The following is a 20,782-nucleotide window of genomic DNA, read 5'->3' on the forward strand; positions in this document are numbered from 1 at the left end:
CCCATGAAACCCAGAGCCTCTGGGAGGGGGCTTAAGAGCGGGGATACTTTTAAGTTTGGCGGTTCGCAGGCTGCTCCCACGGACTGCACTTATTCTCCTTGTTGGGTGGCAGGCCTCAATGTACCTGATGCCCGCCTGCTGTTCGCACAGCGGCAGAAATCCATGCTCTGACACGCAAAATATCACCTGACCTCCATGCGGCAGGATGCCACTGACCATATTCACTGATGCTTCCCCTTAGGCGCCTGCGTGTCCAAAGCTGCCTGATTTAAAGGGCCCACAGTGGGAAAAACCCCACGGCACCCCTGGGCAACCTCAGATGCTGAGGACTATAAAAGGCCCATGCTACTTCTGTGTTGATGCCTCAGCAACAAGTCCACCTACTACAGAATAAAGCGTGTTGCTCCATTGTCCTGCCTTCAATTCCAGCCTGGTCTTCAGTCTTCATCTCCTTCTTCGTCGCCCGCCTGTTCTCCTTGCCTGCCTATCCTGCCTATCTACCCATCCTCTCTTCTCGGATGGATATGTAAGCAAGTTTAGGGGTACAGGGATCTGTCTGCTACAGGACACTTCCAATTCATCTCTCACTTCACTTCATGATCCTAAGCTCAGGAAAAAGATGTGTTCTCCTCAGAAATAGACTTTTATTTAACAGATTTGGTGGGATTTAGCATATAGAAACATAGAAACATAGAAATGACGGCAGAAGAAGACCAAACGGCCCATCCAGTCTGCCCAGCAAGCTTCACATTTTTTTCTCATACTTATCTGTTTCTCTTAGCTCTTTGGTTCTATTTCCCTTCCACCCCCACCATTAATGTAGAGAGCAGTGATGGAGCTGCAACCAAGTGAAATATCAAGCTTGATTAGTTATGGGTAGTAGGGGAAGTAGGGGAAGTAACCGCCGCAATAAGCAAGCTACACCCATGCCCATCTGCTTTACCCAGACCGTGCCATTCAGCCCTTATTGGTTGTTTTTCTTCTCCCCTGCCGTTGAAGCAGGGAGCTATGCTGGATATGCTTGTAGTATCAGCTTTTCATCTCCCCTGCCGTTGAAGCAGAGAGCCATGCTGGATATGCGTGAAGTATCAGTTTTTCTTCTCCCCTGCCGTTGAAGCAGGATATGCATTGAAAGTGAAGTATCAGGCTTATTTGGTTTGGGGTAGTAACCGCCGTAAGAAGCCAGCTACTCCCCGCTTTGTGAGTGCGAATCCTTTTTTCTTCTCCCCTGCCGTTGAAGCAGAGAGCCATGCTGGATATGCGTGAAGTATCAGTTTTTCTTCTCCCCTGCCGTTGAAGCAGAGAGCTATGCTGGATATGCGTGAAGTATCAGTTTTTCTTCTCCCCTGCCGTTGAAGCAGGATATGCATTGAAAGTGAAGTATCAGGCTTATTTGGTTTGGGGTAGTAACCGCCGTAACAAGCCAGCTACTCCCCGCTTTGTGAGTGCGAATCCTTTTTTCTTCTCCCCTGCCGTTGAAGCAGAGAGCTATGCTGGATATGCGTGAAGTATCAGTTTTTCTTCTCCCCTGCCGTTGAAGCAGAGAGCTATGCTGGATATGCGTGAAGTATCAGTTTTTCTTCTCCCCTGCCGTTGAAGCAGAGAGCCATGCTGGATATGCGTGAAGTATCAGTTTTTCTTCTCCCCTGCTGTTGAAGCAGGGAGCCATGCTGGATATGCGTGAAGTATCAGTTTTTCTTCTCCCCTGCCGTTGAAGCAGAGAGCTATGCTGGATATGCATTGAAAGTGAAGTATCAGGCTTATTTGGTTTGGGGTAGTAACCGCCATAACAAGCCAGCTACTCCCCGCTTTGTGAGTGCGAATCCTTTTTTCCACATTTCCTCTTGCTGTTGTAGCTTAGAGTGATGTTGGAGTCACAGTAACCATGTGTATGTTTATTGAATAAGGGTATTGTCTCCAGGCAGTAGCCGTCATTCTGGCTAGCCACCCACTCTTTATTGACGGCCTCTTGATTTTATGGATCCACAGTGTTTATCCCACGCCCCTTTGAAGTCCTTCACAGTTCTGGTCTTCACCACTTCCTTCGGAAGGGCATTCCAGGCATCCACCACCCTCTCCGTGAAGAAATACTTCCTGACATTGGTTCTGAATCTTCCTCCCTGGAGCTTCAAATCGTGACCCCTGGTTCTGCTGATTTTTTTCCTATGGAAAAGGTTTGTCGTTGTCTTTGGATCATTAAAACCTTTCAAGTATCTGAAAGTCTGTATCATATCACCTCTGCTCCTCCTTTCCTCCAGGGTGTACATATTTAGATTCTTCAATCTCTCCTCATAAGTCATTTGATGAAGACCTTCCACCTTTTTGGTCACCCTTCTCTGGACCGCCTCCATCTTGTCTCTGTCTCTTCGGAGATACGGTCTCCAGAACTGAACACAATACTCCAGGTGAGGTCTCACCAAGGACCTGTACAAGGGGATAATCACTTCCCTTTTCTTACTCGATATTCCTCTCTCTATGCAGCCCAGCATTCTTCTGGCTTTAGCTATCGCCTTGTCACATTGTTTCGCCGACTTCAGATCATTAGACACCATCACCCCAAGGTCTCTCTCCTGCTCCGTGCACATCAGCCTTTCTCCCCCCATCGAATACAGTTCATTCGGATTTCCACTCCCCATATGCATGACTTTGCACTTCTTGGCATTGAATGTCAGCTGCCATGTCTTCGACCACTCTTCCATCTTCCTTAAATCCCGTCTCATTCTCTCCACTCCTTCCGGCGTGTCCACTCTGTTGCAGATCTTAGTGTCATCCGCAAAAAGACATACCTTACCTTCTATCCCTTCCGCAATGTCGCTCACAAAGATATTGAAAAGGACCGGTCCCAACACCGATCCCTGCGGTACACCGCTTAAAACCGCTCTCTCTTCAGAGAGAGTTCCATTTACCATCACACATTGTCTTCTGTCCGTCAACCAGTTTGCAATCCAGGCCACCACCTCGGCACTCACTCCTAAGCTTTTCATTTTATTCACCAGTCTCCTGTGCGGGACAGTGTCAAAAGCTTTGCTGAAATCCAAGTAGATGACATCGAGTGCTCTTCCTCGATCCAATTCCTTGGTTACCCAGTCAAAAAAGTCAATCAGATTTGTCTGACAGGATCTTCCAATGGTGAATCCATGCTGCCTCTGGTCCAGCAATTCTCCCGACTGTAGATAGTTCACTATTCTCTCTTTCAACAGTGACTCCATTACTTTTCCCACCACCGAAGTGAGGCTAACCGGTCTGTAGTTACCAGCCTCTTCTCTGTTCCCACTCTTGTGAAGCGGGACCACCACCGCTCTCCTCCAATCATTCGGCACCACTCCCGTTTCTAGGGATCTATTGAATAGGTCACACAGCGGACCCGCCAGCACATCTCTGAGCTCCCTCAGTATTCTGGGATGAACTTCATCAGGCCCCATGGCTTTGTCCACTTTCAGTTTCACCAGCTCTTCCCATACATTTTCTACTGTAAATGGAGTTACATCTACTCCATTCCCCTCCAGTTTCTTGTTAACTAGTGTCGGTCCTTCTCCAGGGTCCTCTTTAGTGAACACAGAACTGAAGTATTCATTTAATATTTCTGACATTTCTTCGTCTCTCTCCACACATTGATCCTTTCCACCTTTCAATTTCACTATACCACTTTGAACTTTTCTCTTTTCACTGATGTATCTGAAAAATGTTTTGTTACCACTCTTTACCTCTTTGGCAATCCTCTCTTCCGCTTGACTTTTTGCCATCTTGATTAATTTCTTCGTCTCCCTCAGTTCTACCAGATATTCTTCTTTGTGTTCCTGCTTTTGGGATCTTTTATATTTCTTGAACGCTGTTCTTTTAGCCTTTATTTTGTCAGCCACCTCCTTTGAGAACCAGATAGGTTTCATTTTTCTTTTGCTTTTCTTTACTTTTCTAACATATAGATTAGTTGCCTTGGTGATTGCTCCTTTTAGATTGGTCCACTGTTGATCCACATCTCTCTCGTTTTCCCAGCCTTTTAGTTCTTCCTCCAGGTACTTCCCCATTTCATCAAAGTCTGTGTTTTTGAACATCAAAACTTGGGTTTTTGTGCTTCTTTTCCGTGTCCTTTTTGTGATATTAAACCATACCGTTTGATGGTCACTGGTGCTGAGGTGGGCACCCACCTGGACGTCTGAGACATTATCTCCATTAGTGAGCACTAAGTCGAGTATAGCTCCTTCTCTCGTGGGTTCCATTACCATTTGTTTGAACAAAGCTAATTGCAGGGCATCTACTATTTCTCTACTATTATTAGATTCTGCAGATGGGATTCTCCAGTCTACATCTGGCATATTAAAGTCTCCAACGATCACCACTTCTCCTTTCTTTGCTATCCTGTGGATGTCTTCAATCAGATCTCTGTCCAGCTCTTCCTTTTGGTTTGGAGGCCTGTAAACCACTCCAATAAAAATGGATGCCCCATCTTTTTTTAAGTCGGCCCATAGTGCTTCTTCTTTGCCCCATCTTCCTTGCAGCTCAGATGCTTGGATATTGTTTCTGACATATAGAGCCACTCCTCCCCCTTTCCTATCCTCTCTGTCCTTCCTTATCAAGTTATAGCCTGGTATTGCCGTATCCCAGTCATGATATTCCGTAAACCATGTTTCCGTGACAGCAACAACGTCCAAGTCCGCCTCCACCATTAGGGCTTGCAGCTCTGGGATTTTATTACCCAAACTACGAGCATTTGTGCTCATAGCTTTCCAGCTTTCTTTGCTCAGGTTACTGCTGTTCCTGGACTCCTTTTGTGACCTATTTAGTTGAGTTTTGTTATCCACTTTTCTCTTTGCATTTGTGCAAGGGAAGATATTAATGCCTCTGATGACAGAGTCATCCATCACTGTGAGCTTTTTCCTTTGGTTTCTGATTTGGAATTTCTGTATGCATTGGGTTTTTCTCTCTTTTCCGATAACATTTCAATCTTTTTCTCAAGGACTTCTTCAGAATTTAATACAGAGAAGGCATTTTGTACTTGTTGCACTTGATACAGTGTGTGTCTACGGAACACAGGTCTTATTCTTCCAGAGCCCACTGTAATACTTTTTAAGTTCCTTAATGGCCTGTGTGAGTGGTGGGATAGAGTTGTGGGTTGCACAGCTTTCAATAATGGGTGTCTGTGGGTTACAGGTCTTATCCTACCTGAGCCCACGGTAAATCTCTTTTTTCTTGAGTTTTGGTTATTCAGTGGTAAGTGGAAATTATTTCCTGAATAATGTACCGTGGCTGAGACTCTCTTTATTGAAGCTAATTCAGCTTTAAAGTCATCCAGCTCCTTTTCCAAGGTAGAGAGTTTTGAACAAAAGGGGCAAGCCTTAAGTTTCCATATGATTACCCTCAATATAAAGGCTCCACAGCAGTTGCATTGAATAGTACTCATTTAGGTAAGTTATTTGATTGGTGCACCTAAGGAATAATCAATTTACTAATTTGTCTGGTTGCCTATTATGAAGTTAGGATGACTACATTAGAAATACAAACCTAGGGGTGGGTGGGCAGAGGGGTAGGGTGGGAGGGAGTTAAACAGTTTATACCTAGGTCAAGCTGGGTATATATATATATAGAAAATAACCAACAAATTCCTATCTGTAACATCCTGGCCACTAAGCACCAATTTACCATAATAAAGTTCTGTACTATGGGTTGTGTTATTGATCTGCTCCCCCAGATGGGAGGAGTTAGCAATCTGTTATGGATCACCCCGCCAGGGGGGCAGAGTTAGCAATCTGTTATAGATCTGCTCCTCCAGAGGGGAGGAGTTAGCAATCTGTTCAATGCTGCTCCCCTAAGGGGAGGAGCTGGCTATCTGTAATACTCTGTAGGCGGAGTTAATGATCTGTTATGGGATGACTCCCACAGAGTGGCAGTCTGTATGATACCGCTCTAGTAGTGTAAGGAAATAACACTTAATGGAAATTGGTGAATCCTTGGGCCGATGGCAGATGACAGCACCCCCAGGAGGATATCCTGAGAGGGACCACCGGCTAGGCTGGAGTATGGAGACAAACACAGATAGTTCTTTATTAGTCAGGAAGTAGAACCACCAGAGGTGGCAGTAGTGAGCTGATGTGCCCAGCAGGGCTGGGCACATCAGCTCTCTCTCAGATACTGGAACTGCAATCTCTGGGTTGCTGAGCTGTAGAGAGAGACTATAGGTAGTGAGTAGACAGGGTATGCTGGATACATAACCAGTAATAGATGGTACACTCACAAAGGAAAATTAGGTTCTTACCTTTGCTAATTTTCATTCCAGTAGTACCATGGATCAGTCCAGACAGCTGGGTTATGCCTCCCCTCCAGCAGATGGAGTCAGAGAGAAAACTGAAAGCACCCCCTATATACACTGGTGTGCCCCCTGCGATCCTTCAGTATATGTGATATCAAAGCAGAAGTAATTGACTTAAGCCTTTTCAACACCGCCCTCAAGAATCCCCCTTGATTTTTTTTTTTTTTTTTTTAACAAGTGACCAGATCACGGAGAAACATCCTTGAAAAAACAGATAAAACAACCTGACACAACAAATAGAACAGGAAAAATGTACAACCACACACGATACACTGGTATAACTGTCCAGAAACCACAATCGTGCGGAAACCGTCATAAAACCACTGAAACGGAAAAAATTGCAGAGAATACGAGCGGAAACCTAGAACTCTGTGGGCGGGCGTCTGGACTGATCCATGGTACTACTGGAATGAAAATTAGCAAAGGTAAGAACCTAATTTTCCTTTCCCAGTACGTACCAGGATCAGTCCAGACAGCTGGGATGTACCCAAGCCGCCTTAACTGGGGTGGGACCCTGAAAGTCCCGCTCGAATCACACTGCTCCCAAAGGACTCTGTAGGAGGTCCCCGGACATCCAGGCGATAATGCCTGGAAAAAGTATGCCATGATTTCCATGTGGCCGCCCGGCATATCTCTTGGCAAGAAACCAAGTGATTCTCTGCCCATGAAGTCGCTTGAGAACGCAGAGAATGAGCCTTGAGCCCAGGGGGAACAGGCTTACCACAGCCAACATACGTGGCCGCAATAGCACCTTTTAACCAGCGTGCAATCGTAGCTTTGGACGCTTGAAGACCCTTCCTGGGTCCATTCCACAAGACGAAAAGGTGATCCGACTTTCTAAAGTCATTCGTAACCTCCAAATAGCGTAAGATAATCCGACGGACATCCAAACGCCTCAAGTCCCGGCCCTGAACCGACTGTAGCTCCTCGTCCGAAAAGGAAGGTAATTCCACCGTTTGGTTGACATGAAACGGGGAGACCACCTTAGGTAGAAAGGAAGGAACAGTTCGGAGGGAAACTCCTGACGCCGAAATGCGCAAAAACGGTTCCCTGCAAGAGAGAGCCTGAAGTTCCGACACCCGACGAGCCGAGGAAATGGCGACAAGGAAAACAGTCTTGAGCGTGAGATCCTTCAAAGAAGCCGCCTTAAGAGGTTCAAACGGAGCCGCACACAATCCACGGAGAACCAAGTTCAAGTTCCAAGACGGACAGGGAAGCCTGACGGGAGGACGCAAGTTTCTAACCCCTCGCAAAAACCGAGCCACGTCTGGATGACTCGCAAGGGAAGAGCCTTTGACCTTGCCCCTCAGGCAGCCCAAAGCCGCCACCTGAACTCGGAGTGAATTATATGCCAACCCCTTCTTTAAGCCATCCTGTAAGAACATAAGGATATCCGCCACTGACGAACGTCCGGCCGAAGTCCCTGCCGTGTCACACCAATCATGGAAAACCTTCCAAACCCTCGTGTAGGCGAGCGTAGTGGAAGACCGACGCGCCCGGAGGAGAGTAGACACTACCGCGTCCGAATAACCTCTCTTCTTCAACCGTTTCCTCTCAAAAGCCAAGCCGCCAGACAAAAACGATCCGCCCGATCGAAAAATACTGGACCCTGCCGAAGAAGATTGGGAAGATGACCGAGACGTAGTGGGCCGTCGACTGCCAGGTTGACCAGATCCGCGAACCACGGGCGCCGCGGCCATTCCGGAGCCACGAGGATCACTGGACCGTAATGGGACTCTATGCGCCTTAACACCTTCCCCACCAGCGGCCACGGAGGGAACACATAAAGAAGAATGTGCCGAGGCCACTGAAGGGCTAGCGCGTCCACCCCTTCCGACGCGTGCTCTCTTCTCCGACTGAAGAAGCGTACCGCCTTTGCATTTTGGCGAGTCACCATGAGGTCCAAGCGCGGAGTTCCCCAACGCTGCGCGATGAGAGCCATCGCCTCCAACGAGATCTCCCATTCTCCTGGATCTAGGTGCTGCCGGCTGAGGTAATCCGCCTGAACATTGTCCACGCCGGCAATGTGGGTGGCCGCGAGACGCTCTAAGTGCCTTTCCGCCCAGGACATCAACAGCGCCGCCTCGATCGCTACTGCTTGGCTTTTTGTGCCTCCTTGTCGATTTATGTACGCCACTGTGGTCGCATTGTCCGACAGAACTCTTACTGCTCGACCACGTACCAGTGGAAGGAGACAACGCAGGGCCAGGCGGACCGCTCTGGTCTCCAATCGGTTGATGGACCAAGTCGCTTGGAGTGCCGACCAGTTGCCCTGGACCGCACGGGACTGGCAGACCGCACCCCAGCCCGACAGGCTGGCATCCGTCGTTACCACCAACCAAGACGGGGGTTCTAGGTCCACCCCCTGTAGGAGATTGGCTGGGGTCAACCACCAAGAGAGACTGGAGCGAGCCGGTTCCAGCAAGGGCAATTCCATCCCGTACTCCTCCGAGCGGGGATCCCAACGAGATAGAAGTGCTCTTTGTAACGGACGCATATGCGCAAAAGCCCATTGTACCATTTCCATAGTAGACACCATATGACCAATGACTTGTAAATAATCCCAGACCGTGGGAATCTCGAGCTCTAACAGGCGCCGTACCTGAGTCATGAGATTGAGCATGCGTTGCTGCGAAAGAAAAACCTTGCCCACCAAGGTGTCGAACCGGGCTCCCAGGAACTCTAGCTGTTGGGTCGGTTCGAGTCTGCTCTTCGCGAAGTTGACTACCCAACCCAACCGCTGCAGCTGGCGCACTACTAAGGAGACCGCCCGGTTGCATGCCGCGTGCGACTTTGCCCGAATGAGCCAATCGTCGAGATAGGGATGTACCAGGACGCCTTGCCGGCGGAGGGAAGCCGCTACCACCACGAGAACTTTGGTGAATACCCGCGGCGCGGTGGCCAACCCGAAGGGGAGGGCGCAAAACTGGTAGTGGTCCCCCATCACCATGAACCTCAAGAACCTTTGATGCCGTTCTCTTATTCCGATGTGCAGATAGGCCTCTGTCAGGTCCAAAGAAGCCAAAAATTCTCCCTTGTGGACGGCCGCAATAACAGACCGGAGGGTCTCCATCCGGAAGCGGGGCACACGCAACGCCTTGTTTACTCCTTTGAGATCCAGAATTGGTCGGAAGGTGCCCTCCTTCTTGGGCACCAGGAAGTATATGGAATACCGACCCGTCCTGAGCTGGTCCCGGGGAACCGGAACTACCGCCCCCCAGAGCCTGTAGATGGGCGACCGTTTGGGCTATAGCTACTTGTTTTTCTACGGGGCCGCACGGCGATATCAGGAAGAGATCCCGGAGGGGACGTACAAAATCCAACTCGTAGCCGTACCGAACCACATCGAGGACCCATTGATCCGAAGTAATTGCGGCCCACTCCTCCCAGAACCGGGACAACCGACCTCCGATAACGGGCACGGAGGAGTGGGCCCGCGCACCTTCATTGTGCGGGCTTGATGGCAGGAAAACCTTGGGAAGATCCCCCGCGTATAGGCCTCCTGCCGCGAAAGGAAGAAGAAGAAGACCAGGCCTGGGATCTCGTCACCTGCTGCCGCTGGGGAAGGGAACCCCCTCTTCCCCCACGGAAACGCCGTTGCCCCCGAAAGCGAGCCCTAGCGTTACCAAACGACCGAGGCTGCCGAGGCTTATCCTCGGGCAACTTGTAAACCTTGTTGTCACCCAGGTCCTTAATGAGCTGGTCCAGCTCCTCGCCAAACAGCAGCTTGCCCTTAAAGGGGAAGGAACCTAACCTCGCTTTAGAGTTGGCATCCGCCGACCAACGACGGAGCCAGAGCAACCTCCTGGCCGAGACCGCCGAGGACATAATACGAGCCGATGTGCGCAACAAGTCATACAAGGCATCCGCTGTATAAGCGACCGCCGCTTCAACACAATTCGCCTGCTCAGCCTCGCCCGGAGGGAGCTCCTGCATGGTCAGCAGCTGCTGAACCCAGCGGAGGTTGGCCCTCTGTACAAGGCTGCTGCAAGCCGCCGCTCGGACCCCCAGTGCCGCCACGTCAAAAATGCGTTTTAATAAAACCTCAAGCTTGCGGTCTTGGAGGTCCTTTAACGCTATACCCCCCGTCACTGGGATAGTTGTATGCTTTACCACCGCCGTGACAGCCGAATCTACCGCGGGTGTCTTCAAAAGCTCCAGGGAATCCTTGGGTAAGGGATATAGCCTTTCCATGGCTCGATTTACCCGCAGAGAAGCCTCTGGGAGCTCCCATTCCTTTGAAACGATCTGTAAGACCTTGTGGTGAAAAGGAAAGGTCTGCGGAGGAGCTCGAATCCCTGCCATTGCGATATCCCCTGTAGACGTGTCCGCGTCCTGAGGCGGAGTCGTCAACTCTAGCTCCTGCAACACGTGGAGGATAAGGGAGCTTAATTCTTCTTTCCCAAACAAGCGGAGTACCTGGGGGTCATCCCCAGCTACAGCCCCCGGATCGTCGGCCATCAGCAAGTCCGGAGCCCCCGGGGATTCCGGAGCGGCTCCTGTGTCTCCCAGGTCCTCAGCCCCACCCCCCCTCGGGCGGGGACCTTTGATCCCGGAGGACCCCACGTCCGGTGGACTCCCCCCCGAGACGGGGGCGGTCTTGGGAACCTTCGGGGGAGCGGGAGCCTCCGCCTCCCAGCCGGATTCTGCCTGTAAAAAGGCTTTGTGCATTAACAGCACAAAATCAGAAGAAAATGGCACTGACCGTTTCAGACTCTTCTTCTGACCACCCGATGCAGGGGGGCCCCGAGGAGACCCCGAATCGGCCTGGGAGCCCGGGCTCTGTGCCTCGGGAGAGGGAGGAGGGGAGATCTCCTCCTCCGACGCTGAACAGGCAGCCTGCCGCGTGTTCAAAATGGCCGCCGCACTCCTCCCCGGTGGAGGAGGGGCCGAAGGACGACTGCCTGAGGCGCTGCTGTGCCGCTCCGGAGAAGGGCGAGACGATCGGCTGCGGGCAGCGCTCGGCCCCCCCGAGGGTCCCTCGCCCCCGGGAACACATCGGGGGCAGAGACCCCCGCGGGAGAGTCGCGCCCCCGCCTCTCCACAGGTCAGGCAGACCGAAGAGCGCGGCATCAGCACCGCGAACGGAGCAGCACGACCAAATGGCGCCAAAAAAATCTCCGAGAGGAAAGCCTCACAGAAAACGCGCGCCGGGTGAGCTAGCCACCCCCTCCGGGGTCCGAGCAGGCACGGGCAGGCCGGGGCAGTAGAAAAAACGAGCACACTGCCTGTCACCAACAGGACTTAAACTGCTCTGCAAGTAAAAACTTTTTTTTTTTTTTTTTTTTTTTTTTAAACCCCCTTCAGGACTAAGGCCTGGAATTTGGGGGGGGAGGGTGACCGGCCCACCGGTAAGCTCTCCCCCAGGCTGCGGACACACTAACCCGGGAATATCAGAAGGGTACTACCCTCCGAGCCTGCCTCACACTAATGCCTAGCTACGCAGCGCAATACACTCACACAGACATTCACACAAACCGACAGGCAGACAGAGGAGAGAAAAGGAAGCATCCAATGATCTTGCCCCCTGTCCTACCTTACTTTTTATAGTGTATTTTATTGTTTTAATTTTACCCCGACCGATAGATAGAACGACCGGAGCAGGACCGCAGGTTATGCCTCTCAATCTGCTGGAGTCAGAGATTATACTGAAGGATCGCAGGGGGCACACCAGTGTATATAGGGGGTGCTTTCAGTTTTCTCTCTGACTCCATCTGCTGGAGGGGAGGCATAACCCAGCTGTCTGGACTGATCCTGGTACGTACTGGGAATTGTAGATATCTGTAATGGCTTCTATGCAACAGAGAATCTTCAGTATATTCAGGAACAGGAGCCGTAGGCGAGTACTGATTCCTATATGCAGTCTGGAATACGAACTCAGAATATCTGTGTATGAGATGGCTTCTGGAATAGAAGAAAGTCTTTGGAGGGTTTTAGGAACATAGGCCCTCGTGGAGCGAGTACCGGTTCCTATCTGCAATCTGTAATAGTAATTCACAAGATGTAGGTATGCGATAGCTTCTGAGATAGAAGAGAGCTTGTTCCCAGAAAGCTCACAATCTGTTTGTACCTGAGGCAATTGAAGGTGAAATGACTTGCCACAGGTTACAAGGAGAGGCAGTGAGATTTGAACCCTGGTTTCCCTATTTCATAGCCTGCAAATGTAAGGAGTACTCTCCTAGGGCTCCTGACCTGGCAGTGCCTTTTTCAAAATGCTGCTGGCTGGCCTCTGCCACACCTTTGTCCCATCATGTCACGGGGAAAAAGTGTGCCTGATGCAGGTCTGTACTATGTTGAAAATGGCACCACCTGATCCTTATTTCTACTGAAAACTGCACAGATATGCCTATTCATTGTGGATATCCTGAAAACCCGACAGGTTGTGGGCTCCCTAGGTCTGGTTTGGGAAGCCCTAATGACAGTGCTAGGAGGGCTGAACTATGGGCCTGGCATTTCTAAGTGGCAGAACTAGTCCAGGCCGCTGGCTCTGTGGGAGTGGGAGCATGCACAACAGCTTGTCTGCCCCAAGACAAATCAGCCCAGGTCAACCAAATAGGCTGATCCAGTCTTGGTTTTTGCCACATTGCATGCATGGAACTACAGTTCATTGCCACATTGAGAGTCTTTAACAGGCAAAACCAGGACTGGATCACTGCTTAATCGACCTGGACTGGGTTGGCAACTCACAGGCCGCATTACAGTTTTTTAGCTCCTCGGCCTTGCAGGGTCATCTCGGGAGGGGAAGAGAGAGAGAGAGACGGGAGCGGCAGGCGCAAGCATTGTATGAGGAGAGGGACAGCGGCGTTTCAGCGGCTTAGTGAGGGAACTGTGGCGTCCTCTAGTGGGTAGCGTCCTGCTCGCATGCTAACACTAAAACCAGAAACAACTTGAGCTGTCAGTTCGTTATCTGTAGGTTCGTTCATTTTCAGTCTGGAGGGGGGAAAGGAGGAGGGGCCAGCAATCGCTAAGAATCGTTACCTGGAGTTGTACGACCTTCTGCACCACCGCCGCAGACAGCCAGGATGCCATGATCTTGTAGGGTGGTTGCTAAGGGGCGTGGCTAACTGTCATAGCAGCTATCGTTCGACAGAAGCCGCCGCCGTCGTCTCCCCCAGGCTCCAGCTTCCTCAGTCGGCGGGGGCAGAGGAAGCTTTTTGGCGGGAAAGCGGCACTTAGTCAGACCCCGCAGTGTTGCCAGACGTAGGAGGTTTCCCTACTAGATCGAGCTTTATTTTTAAATTTATAAGCAGCTGTTTATTCTGCAGTGTAATTTTCATCGCTCTGTCACAGACGATGAGCCATGATTCTATCCATTCTTTGCTTCCACATTCAGCTCTTGCCGACACTGTGGAAAGCAGCTGCGGCGCTGCTCATTACACTCACACCAACACCGGGACATGTCACACACTGCAGGTGAAAATCTAGCGAATCCAATCGCTGCTTCCTGTCCCATTGTGATTAATAATGGACATGCGCCTGGAGGGTGGTACTGCTCCAATTGTAGGTACGGGCACCGCAATGAGTGAGTTCATGAAACCCCCTTCCGCAGCACAGGGGCTACACTTAAGAAACTGTTGAGCACTAACAAATTCAGTGAGAATAAAACGCTGATTTGTGTTGTAAGGGACATAATTCACCAGTAAGGTTCAGAAAAAAACAGTCCACACATCAAGTGTTGTATTCCAAACAAAACTAGAGTTTTACTGAAAATATAAAACAAGTCCAGCAGTACAAAAAATTATAAAGGCAGTTCAAGTGCAAGCAGATAGATAAAACAATCTTTTCCAAAAATACTTTTTAACAAAGTCCCAAGTAGTTAGAGGAAATTACCTAAATTCTCACACTTCTTGAGTAGGTGGGAAAAATGCAGGGACCTATCCTAATTCTCGAAATGGGTTCTGTCTCACTTAGACCCCCTAAAGCCAGGAAAAACCTCTTCTCCCCTGAACACAAAAAGGAGCACACTACCTGACTGGTGTCCTGTTTTCTCCAAAGCAATTTCTCTATTCTTAGCACCTTGGAATAAGAATCTCTCCTGCATCTGGGTATGAACTGGATCCCCATGGAACCTGTTGTCACAGGGGTTCCCCACTAGAGGGGTAAGGAAGAAATCCAGAGAAGGCCAGAGGCCTTATTAAGCAGCAGTCTAAGTCTAAGGATGGAAGCTGCTTTGAGGAAGGCAACCCACCATGCCAGGAGCCCAAGTGGGATTTTTGTCTGATGCCACAGTCGTTCCCCACTCATTGAGCCCGTAGCCGGGCCATAGCCAGGATTTTGTGTTCCCAGAGAGTACATGAAGACCTGGGTGGGGCAAGAACATTGGCACCTTGGGATGGATCAAGAGTCAGGGCTAGCCAAGCAGCATTTCCATAGGCAAGAGCTAAGAAGATTGTTTAGACCAGTGAAGGTGTGTCAAAAAAGTTTCTTTATATACAGTTTCCAGTCTGGGGACACACCAAAAAATGATCTAATTAAGAACTTCCAGGGGCTTGGGCTACCCCTGCCGGGTAGACTAGATAGCTACTACTAAGGTGTTCCAGGATTAACTAGCCTTGTGGCTAATTTTGAAGATCTGAGCTGTGAGAGTCACTGCTTTGAGACTTACCATTCCTGATACCACTCCAACCTTAGGTTTACTTTTTTCCTTTTATTAAAATGTATTAATTGCTTAAGCTAAAGCACTAAGCAATGTACAGAACAACATACATAATATAAAACACACCAAACTTAATATATTAATTACACAAAACTCTGTCTGTGTATCTCTGGATGAAAAAGAGAAAAAAACAACCTTCCCTGTACGTACCCGGATCAGTCCAGACTCCTGGGTTTTGCCCCCCCTCTAGCAGATGGAGACAGAAGTTTACAAACAAAAACTCCGCCTATATCTAGGCTGGTGCCACCTACAGTCTGGCAGTCTTCTTCTGTCTCCTAGCAGGTGGAGAGGGTGCAAAACCTGCAGTCTGAGCTGAGGCCTAGTTAAAAAAAAAAAAAAAAAGTGATTGGTTAGATAGGGTGTTTTTAGGTTGTTCTTTCCTTGACGCTGGGACCGCAGTGGGGTGCCTGCAGGTCCGAGCCTGTCTCCTCCTGGGGGGTGAGGTCCCGCGGGGGCTTTTCCTCCGGGGAGTGGAGCGCGCTGAGGGTGGGCTGAGGGCCCTTGCCAGCGTTCTAGCCTGGGGGTGAAACCGGGGAGCTCGGTTCACTCCCCCCAGGTGGTCCCGGAGCCGGCGGCGAACGGTAAAAAAAAAAAACAAAAAAACTTTTGTTTATCTTTTCTTGCCTGTCTCTCTTTTCTCTCCCGGTTCGGGCTCGTTTGCGTGCGGGGGAGGGGGAGCGGCGCCGCGGGTGGGGATTGAATTTTTTTTTTTCTCTCTCTGTCTTGTTTCGGCTCCTCTGTGGAGCATGCCGCGGCGTCCAGTGTGCAGGGCCTGCGGGGCGGCCCGTCGCCTTTCCCGGGACAGCCTTTGTTCCGGCTGTGTCTCGGGCGGCGAGGGCGTTTCGGCGGGACCCGGTTCGCGGCAGCCGGAGGCTTCGGGACACAGATCGGGAGCAGTAGGTCCGTTCCCGCGGAGCGCAGGAACGGGCGCCATTTTGGAGGCAGCGATTTCGGCGGGAAAATCCGCCATCTTGGGCTCGGTGGGGCCTGGCTGTGCGGCGCCACCGTCGCCGGGGGGAGCAGAGGACGCTCCTCCTGCACTGTCCCCACAGCGGAGGGTTTCCGAGGGGGACCAGTCTCCGGCGGTGAGCGATCCGGAGGAGGATCCGGATCGCAGCTCTTCTGACTCCTTCTCCTCGGAGTTTGTTCTGGTAATGCATAGAGCTTTTAAAGCAAGCAGGCAGGCCAGAAAAAGATCGCGGGGAGCGCCGGATTCGGGGCGGGGGCCGGAGCCTAAACGGAGCACCAGGCCCTCTCCTGTCTCGGATCCCCCGGGGGAGCACGCCCGCTCCGTTTGGGGGCTCCGCGGGGGGATGCCGAGACGGACTCCGAATTTGGGGATCCGGAGGAGCCGGATCCACAAGCGCAACCGCGTGGCGTTGACGGGGAGGGGGATCAGGGAGCTAGTGAGTTGAGTGGTCTCCGCGCGTCGGATGGCGATGACCCTAAGGTGGTGCGTTTATTTAGGCGCGACGAATTAGCGCCGCTGATCCCGGCGATCCTCGGTGAGTTGACGATAGACTTGCCACGACCGGAGTCGCGCCTCGGACGCACAGACCCCGTCGTGTTGGGGCTGAGGGGACCACCGACGGCTTTTCCATTGCATTTTTCGGTGTCCGATTTGCTTTTTAAGGAGTGGGACACTCCTGATTTGGGGTTGAAGGTGGCTAAGGCCATGGACAAGCTTTATCCCCTGACGGAGGACGCGCTCGAGCTCCTTAAGATTCCGAAGCTGGACTCTGCGGTGGCGGCGGTCACCAAGAGGACTACCATCCCGGTAACGGGAGGGACGGCACTCAAGGATTTGCAGGATCGTAAGCTGGAGGTGCAGCTTAAGAAAATTTTTGAAGTCTCCGCGCTTGGAGTACGAGCAGCGATCTGTAGCGGTTTCTCTCTCCGTGCGGGGCTCAGGTGGGCCCAGCAGCTTTCTGCTAACGAAGGTTTGTCGCCGGAGGAAGCGCAGCAGGCGGCTCGTTTGGAGGCAGTGATTGCCTATAGCGCGGATGCCTTTCATGATTTGCTCCGTTCTTCGGCACGGGTGATGGTCTCGGCGGTTTCGGTGCGGCGTTTGTTATGGCTCCGCCATTGGGCGGCGGACGTTTTGTCAAAGGCTCGGTTAGGCTCACTGCCATTTAAGGGGAAGTTACTCTTTGGTAAGGAGCTGGAGGATTTGATTGAGTCTTTGGGCGAGAACAAGATCCATCGTTTGCCGGAGGACAGGCCGCGTCGGGGGACGCCGGCCACGCCGGGTAGATTCCGTGGGGGTCGGTGGCCCCATAATGCGCGAGGGGCGGTCTCGTCTTTTCGCCACAATGCGGCTAGGCAGCAGACGTACACGCAGTCCTTTCGAGGGCGCCGGTTCGGTAGACCCGGGACCGGGTCCGGAACGCCGGGCGGGAAACTGCCACAATGATGGGCTGCCGGCCCACGCCCCGGTGCCGGTGATCGGCGGCAGGCTGATGCAGTTTGCAGGGGAGTGGGCCAAAATCACGTCGGATCAGTGGGTGCTGGACGTGATAAATCGCGGCTACGCGTTAGATTTTGCATGGCGGCCCCCGCCTTGTTTCATGGTGTCGCCCGGCGGTTTTTCCGAGAAGCGACTGGCGTTGCGGGGCACGATCCGACATCTGTTAGCCCTGGGCGCGATCGTACCCGTACCGTTCCACGAGCTACTCACCGGCAGGTATTCCATTTACTTTCTGGTACCAAAAAAAGAGGGCACGTTTCGTCCGATTCTCGACCTCAAGGGCGTCAACAGGTGCTTGCGGATCCCCAGGTTTCGCATGGAGACTCTACGGTCGGTCATCGCGTCCGTGAGGCAAGGGGAGTTCCTCGCTTCTCTGGATCTCACAGAGGCGTATCTTCACATCGGGATCTGCGCGGATCACCAGCTCTACCTTCGATTTGCGGTGTTGGGACAGCATTTTCAGTTTCAAGCACTACCATTCGGGCTGGCGACAGCCCCGCGGACCTTTACAAAGATCATGGTTGTGGTGGCTGCTCATCTTCGCAAGGAGGGGTGTCTGGTTCATCCGTATCTGGACGATTGGTTGATTCGGGCGAAGTCCGAGCGTCTCTGTCGGTTGGCGGTTCGACGAGTGATCGAGTTGTTGGAGAGTCTCGGCTGGGTGATCAATCGAGCCAAGAGCCGGCTAGAACCGTCGCAATCCCTGGAGTTTTTGGGGGCTTTGTTCGACACGCGTCAGGGCATGGTTTATTTGACGCAGGAGCGCAGAATCAAGCTGCAGTGTCAAGCCAGGCGTTTGTTGGACAAGCCCATGCCGGTTGTCTGGGACTATCTACAAATGGTAGGGTCTATGACGTCCACGCGGGAATTGGTTCCTTGGGCGTTCGCGCATATGCGACTGTTACAATTGGCCTTACTCTCCCGCTGGAACCCGGTGTCGGAACAGTTTCAGCTGCCGTTACCGCTGCCACTTTCGGCCCGTGCCAGCATGGCCTGGTGGCTCTGTCACAACAACTTGACCAAGGGCATTTCGCTGGCTCTGCCCTCGTGGACGGTGGTCACCACGGACGCCAGTCTGTACGGCTGGGGCGCGGTGTGTCTCCGGAGCTCGGTGCAGGGCGTATGGTCCTCGACGAAGGCGGCGTGGTCCATCAATCGGCTGGAGACCAGGGCGGTGAGGTTCGCCCTGCGGGAGTTCCTGCCGTTGGTTCGCGGTCAGGCGGTCAGGATTCTGTCGGACAATGCGACAACGGTAGCGTACATCAACTGGCAGGGCGGCACCAGAAGCCTGCCGGTGGCCGCCGAGGCGCGGCAGTTGATGGCTTGGGCCGAGCGGCATCTGCAATGCATTGCGGCGTCGCATATTGCGGGCGTGGAAAACGTCCAGGCGGACTTTCTGAGTCGACATCGGCTGGATCCAGGCGAATGGGAACTCGCGGACGTGGCGTTTCGAAGCATTTGTGCCAGGTGGGGAACACCTGTGCTAGATCTGATGGCGACGTTCAAAAATGCCAAAGCGCCGCGGTTTTTTGCCCGTCGCCGGGAGACGGGGGCGGAGGGAGTTGACGCCCTCGCGTTGCCTTGGCCGACAGGGGTGCTCCTCTATGTGTTTCCTCCGTGGCCCCTCATCGGTCGGACGCTGAGGCGCATCAAACTTCACCCGTCGCCCGTGATTCTAGTCGCACCCGAGTGGCCGCGGCGGCCGTGGTTCGCGGATCTTCAGAACTTGGCGCTGGGGCCTCCCCTGCGGTTTCCGTATGTGCCGGACCTGCTACATCAGGGGCCCGTTTGTTTCGACCAGGTCGAATGCTTCTGTCTAGCGGCATGGCTTTTGAGAGGCGTAGGTTGAAGAAGGGGTTATTCTGATGCGGTGGTCACAACGCTGTTACGGTCGCGCAAGCCTTCCACATCTCTGGCGTATGTGCGAGTATGGACGATCTTTGAGACATGGTGCCTGGCACAGGCTATTCGGCTTACGCGGGCCTCGGTGCCAGAGGTGTTGCTTTTCCTCCAGGATGGTTTGGCGAAAGGCTTGTCTTGCAGTTCGCTTAGGGTGCAAGTGGCGGCACTTGCCTTGCTGCGCGGGCAGGTCCACGGGGTGGCATTGTCTGCGCACCCGAACGTCGTTCGTTTCCTCCGGGGCGCTAAGCTGTTACGTCCTCCGTTCCGTTCTCCGTGTCCTTCGTGGAGTTTGAATCTGGTGCTGAAGGCCTTATGTTCCGCTCCCTTCGAGCCTATCCGCGGAGCTACAGTGAAAGACTTGACATTGAAGGTGGTTTTTCTGGTGGCTGTGGCGTCGGCAAGGAGGGTGTCGGAGCTTCAAGCCTTGTCTTGTCGGGAACCTTTCTTGAGGATTACGGATTCGGGGGTGTCGCTTCGTACGGTGCCTTCCTTCTTGCCTAAGGTGGTCTCGGCTTTTCATCTCAACCAGTCTGTGGAGTTGCCTGCGTTTTCTGAGGCCGATAAGTCGCTTCCGAATTATCGAGATTTGCGGCGGCTAGACGTGAGGAGAGCCCTTTTAGGTTATCTAGAGGTGACGAACCCTTTTCGGAGATCGGATCATCTTTTTGTCTTGTGGGGCGGTCCTCGACGCGGTCAGGCGGCTTCCAAGACTACCATTGCGCGCTGGTTGAAGGAGGCCATTGGTTCCGCATATCTGCTGCAGGGCAAGTCTGTTCCGGTGGGACTTAAGGCTCATTCTACGCGTTCTCAGGCTGCCTCCTGGGCGGAGTGCAGTCAGGTTTCGGCGGAAGACATTTGTAAAGCGGCAACCTGGAAGTCGTTGCATACCTTTGCTCGTCATTATCGCCTTGATGTGCGTGCACCGGGTACCAGCGGTTTCGGGGCAGGGGTGCTCAGAGCGGGACTCTCCGGATCCCACCCTAGTTAAGGTAGCTCTGGTACATCCCAGGAGTCTGGACTGATCCGGGTACGTACAGGGAAAAGAAAATTAGGTCTTACCTTAGTTAATTTTCGTTCCTGTAGTACCACGGATCAGTCCAGAATCCCGCCCGGCGAGTCTACTGTTCGGTATGAGAATCCGGTCTGTGGACGGTATGGTTTCTTTCTGTCCATTCTGTCTCTGTTGTCTCTTTTCTTCGTTATCGATGGCTCTGGTTCTGGTCCCATTTGGGGGATAGTTGAGCAGTTAGTTTGGTTGGTAGGTTCCTGTATATAGTTCGTTTGTAGTGATTTTGGGGGCTTCATCTGCTTTGACATTAAGTAAGACTGCCAGACTGTAGGTGGCACCAGCCTAGATATAGGCGGAGTTTTTGTTTGTAAACTTCTGTCTCCATCTGCTAGAGGGGGGGCAAAACCCAGGAGTCTGGACTGATCCGTGGTACTACAGGAACGA

The 20,782-nt window shown here is 52.2% G+C and overlaps 1 protein-coding gene across 1 annotated transcript in view; it reads right to left on the minus strand.

Moving 5' to 3' along the window:
- C3H8orf74 (chromosome 3 C8orf74 homolog) overlaps window positions 1–13,672 on the minus strand; it is an 81,139-nt gene extending 67,467 nt beyond the window's left edge. Inside the window, exon 1 of the mRNA XM_029596154.1 lies at window positions 13,283–13,672. Coding sequence (XP_029452014.1) covers window positions 13,283–13,333 — 51 coding nt within the window. The 5' untranslated portion in view covers window positions 13,334–13,672. The remainder of the gene's footprint in view (window positions 1–13,282) is intronic.
- Window positions 13,673–20,782: the final 7,110 nt, after the last annotated feature.

Source organism: Rhinatrema bivittatum, chromosome 3, assembly GCF_901001135.1.
Source record: "Rhinatrema bivittatum chromosome 3, aRhiBiv1.1, whole genome shotgun sequence".
NCBI lineage: Eukaryota > Metazoa > Chordata > Amphibia > Gymnophiona > Rhinatrematidae > Rhinatrema > Rhinatrema bivittatum.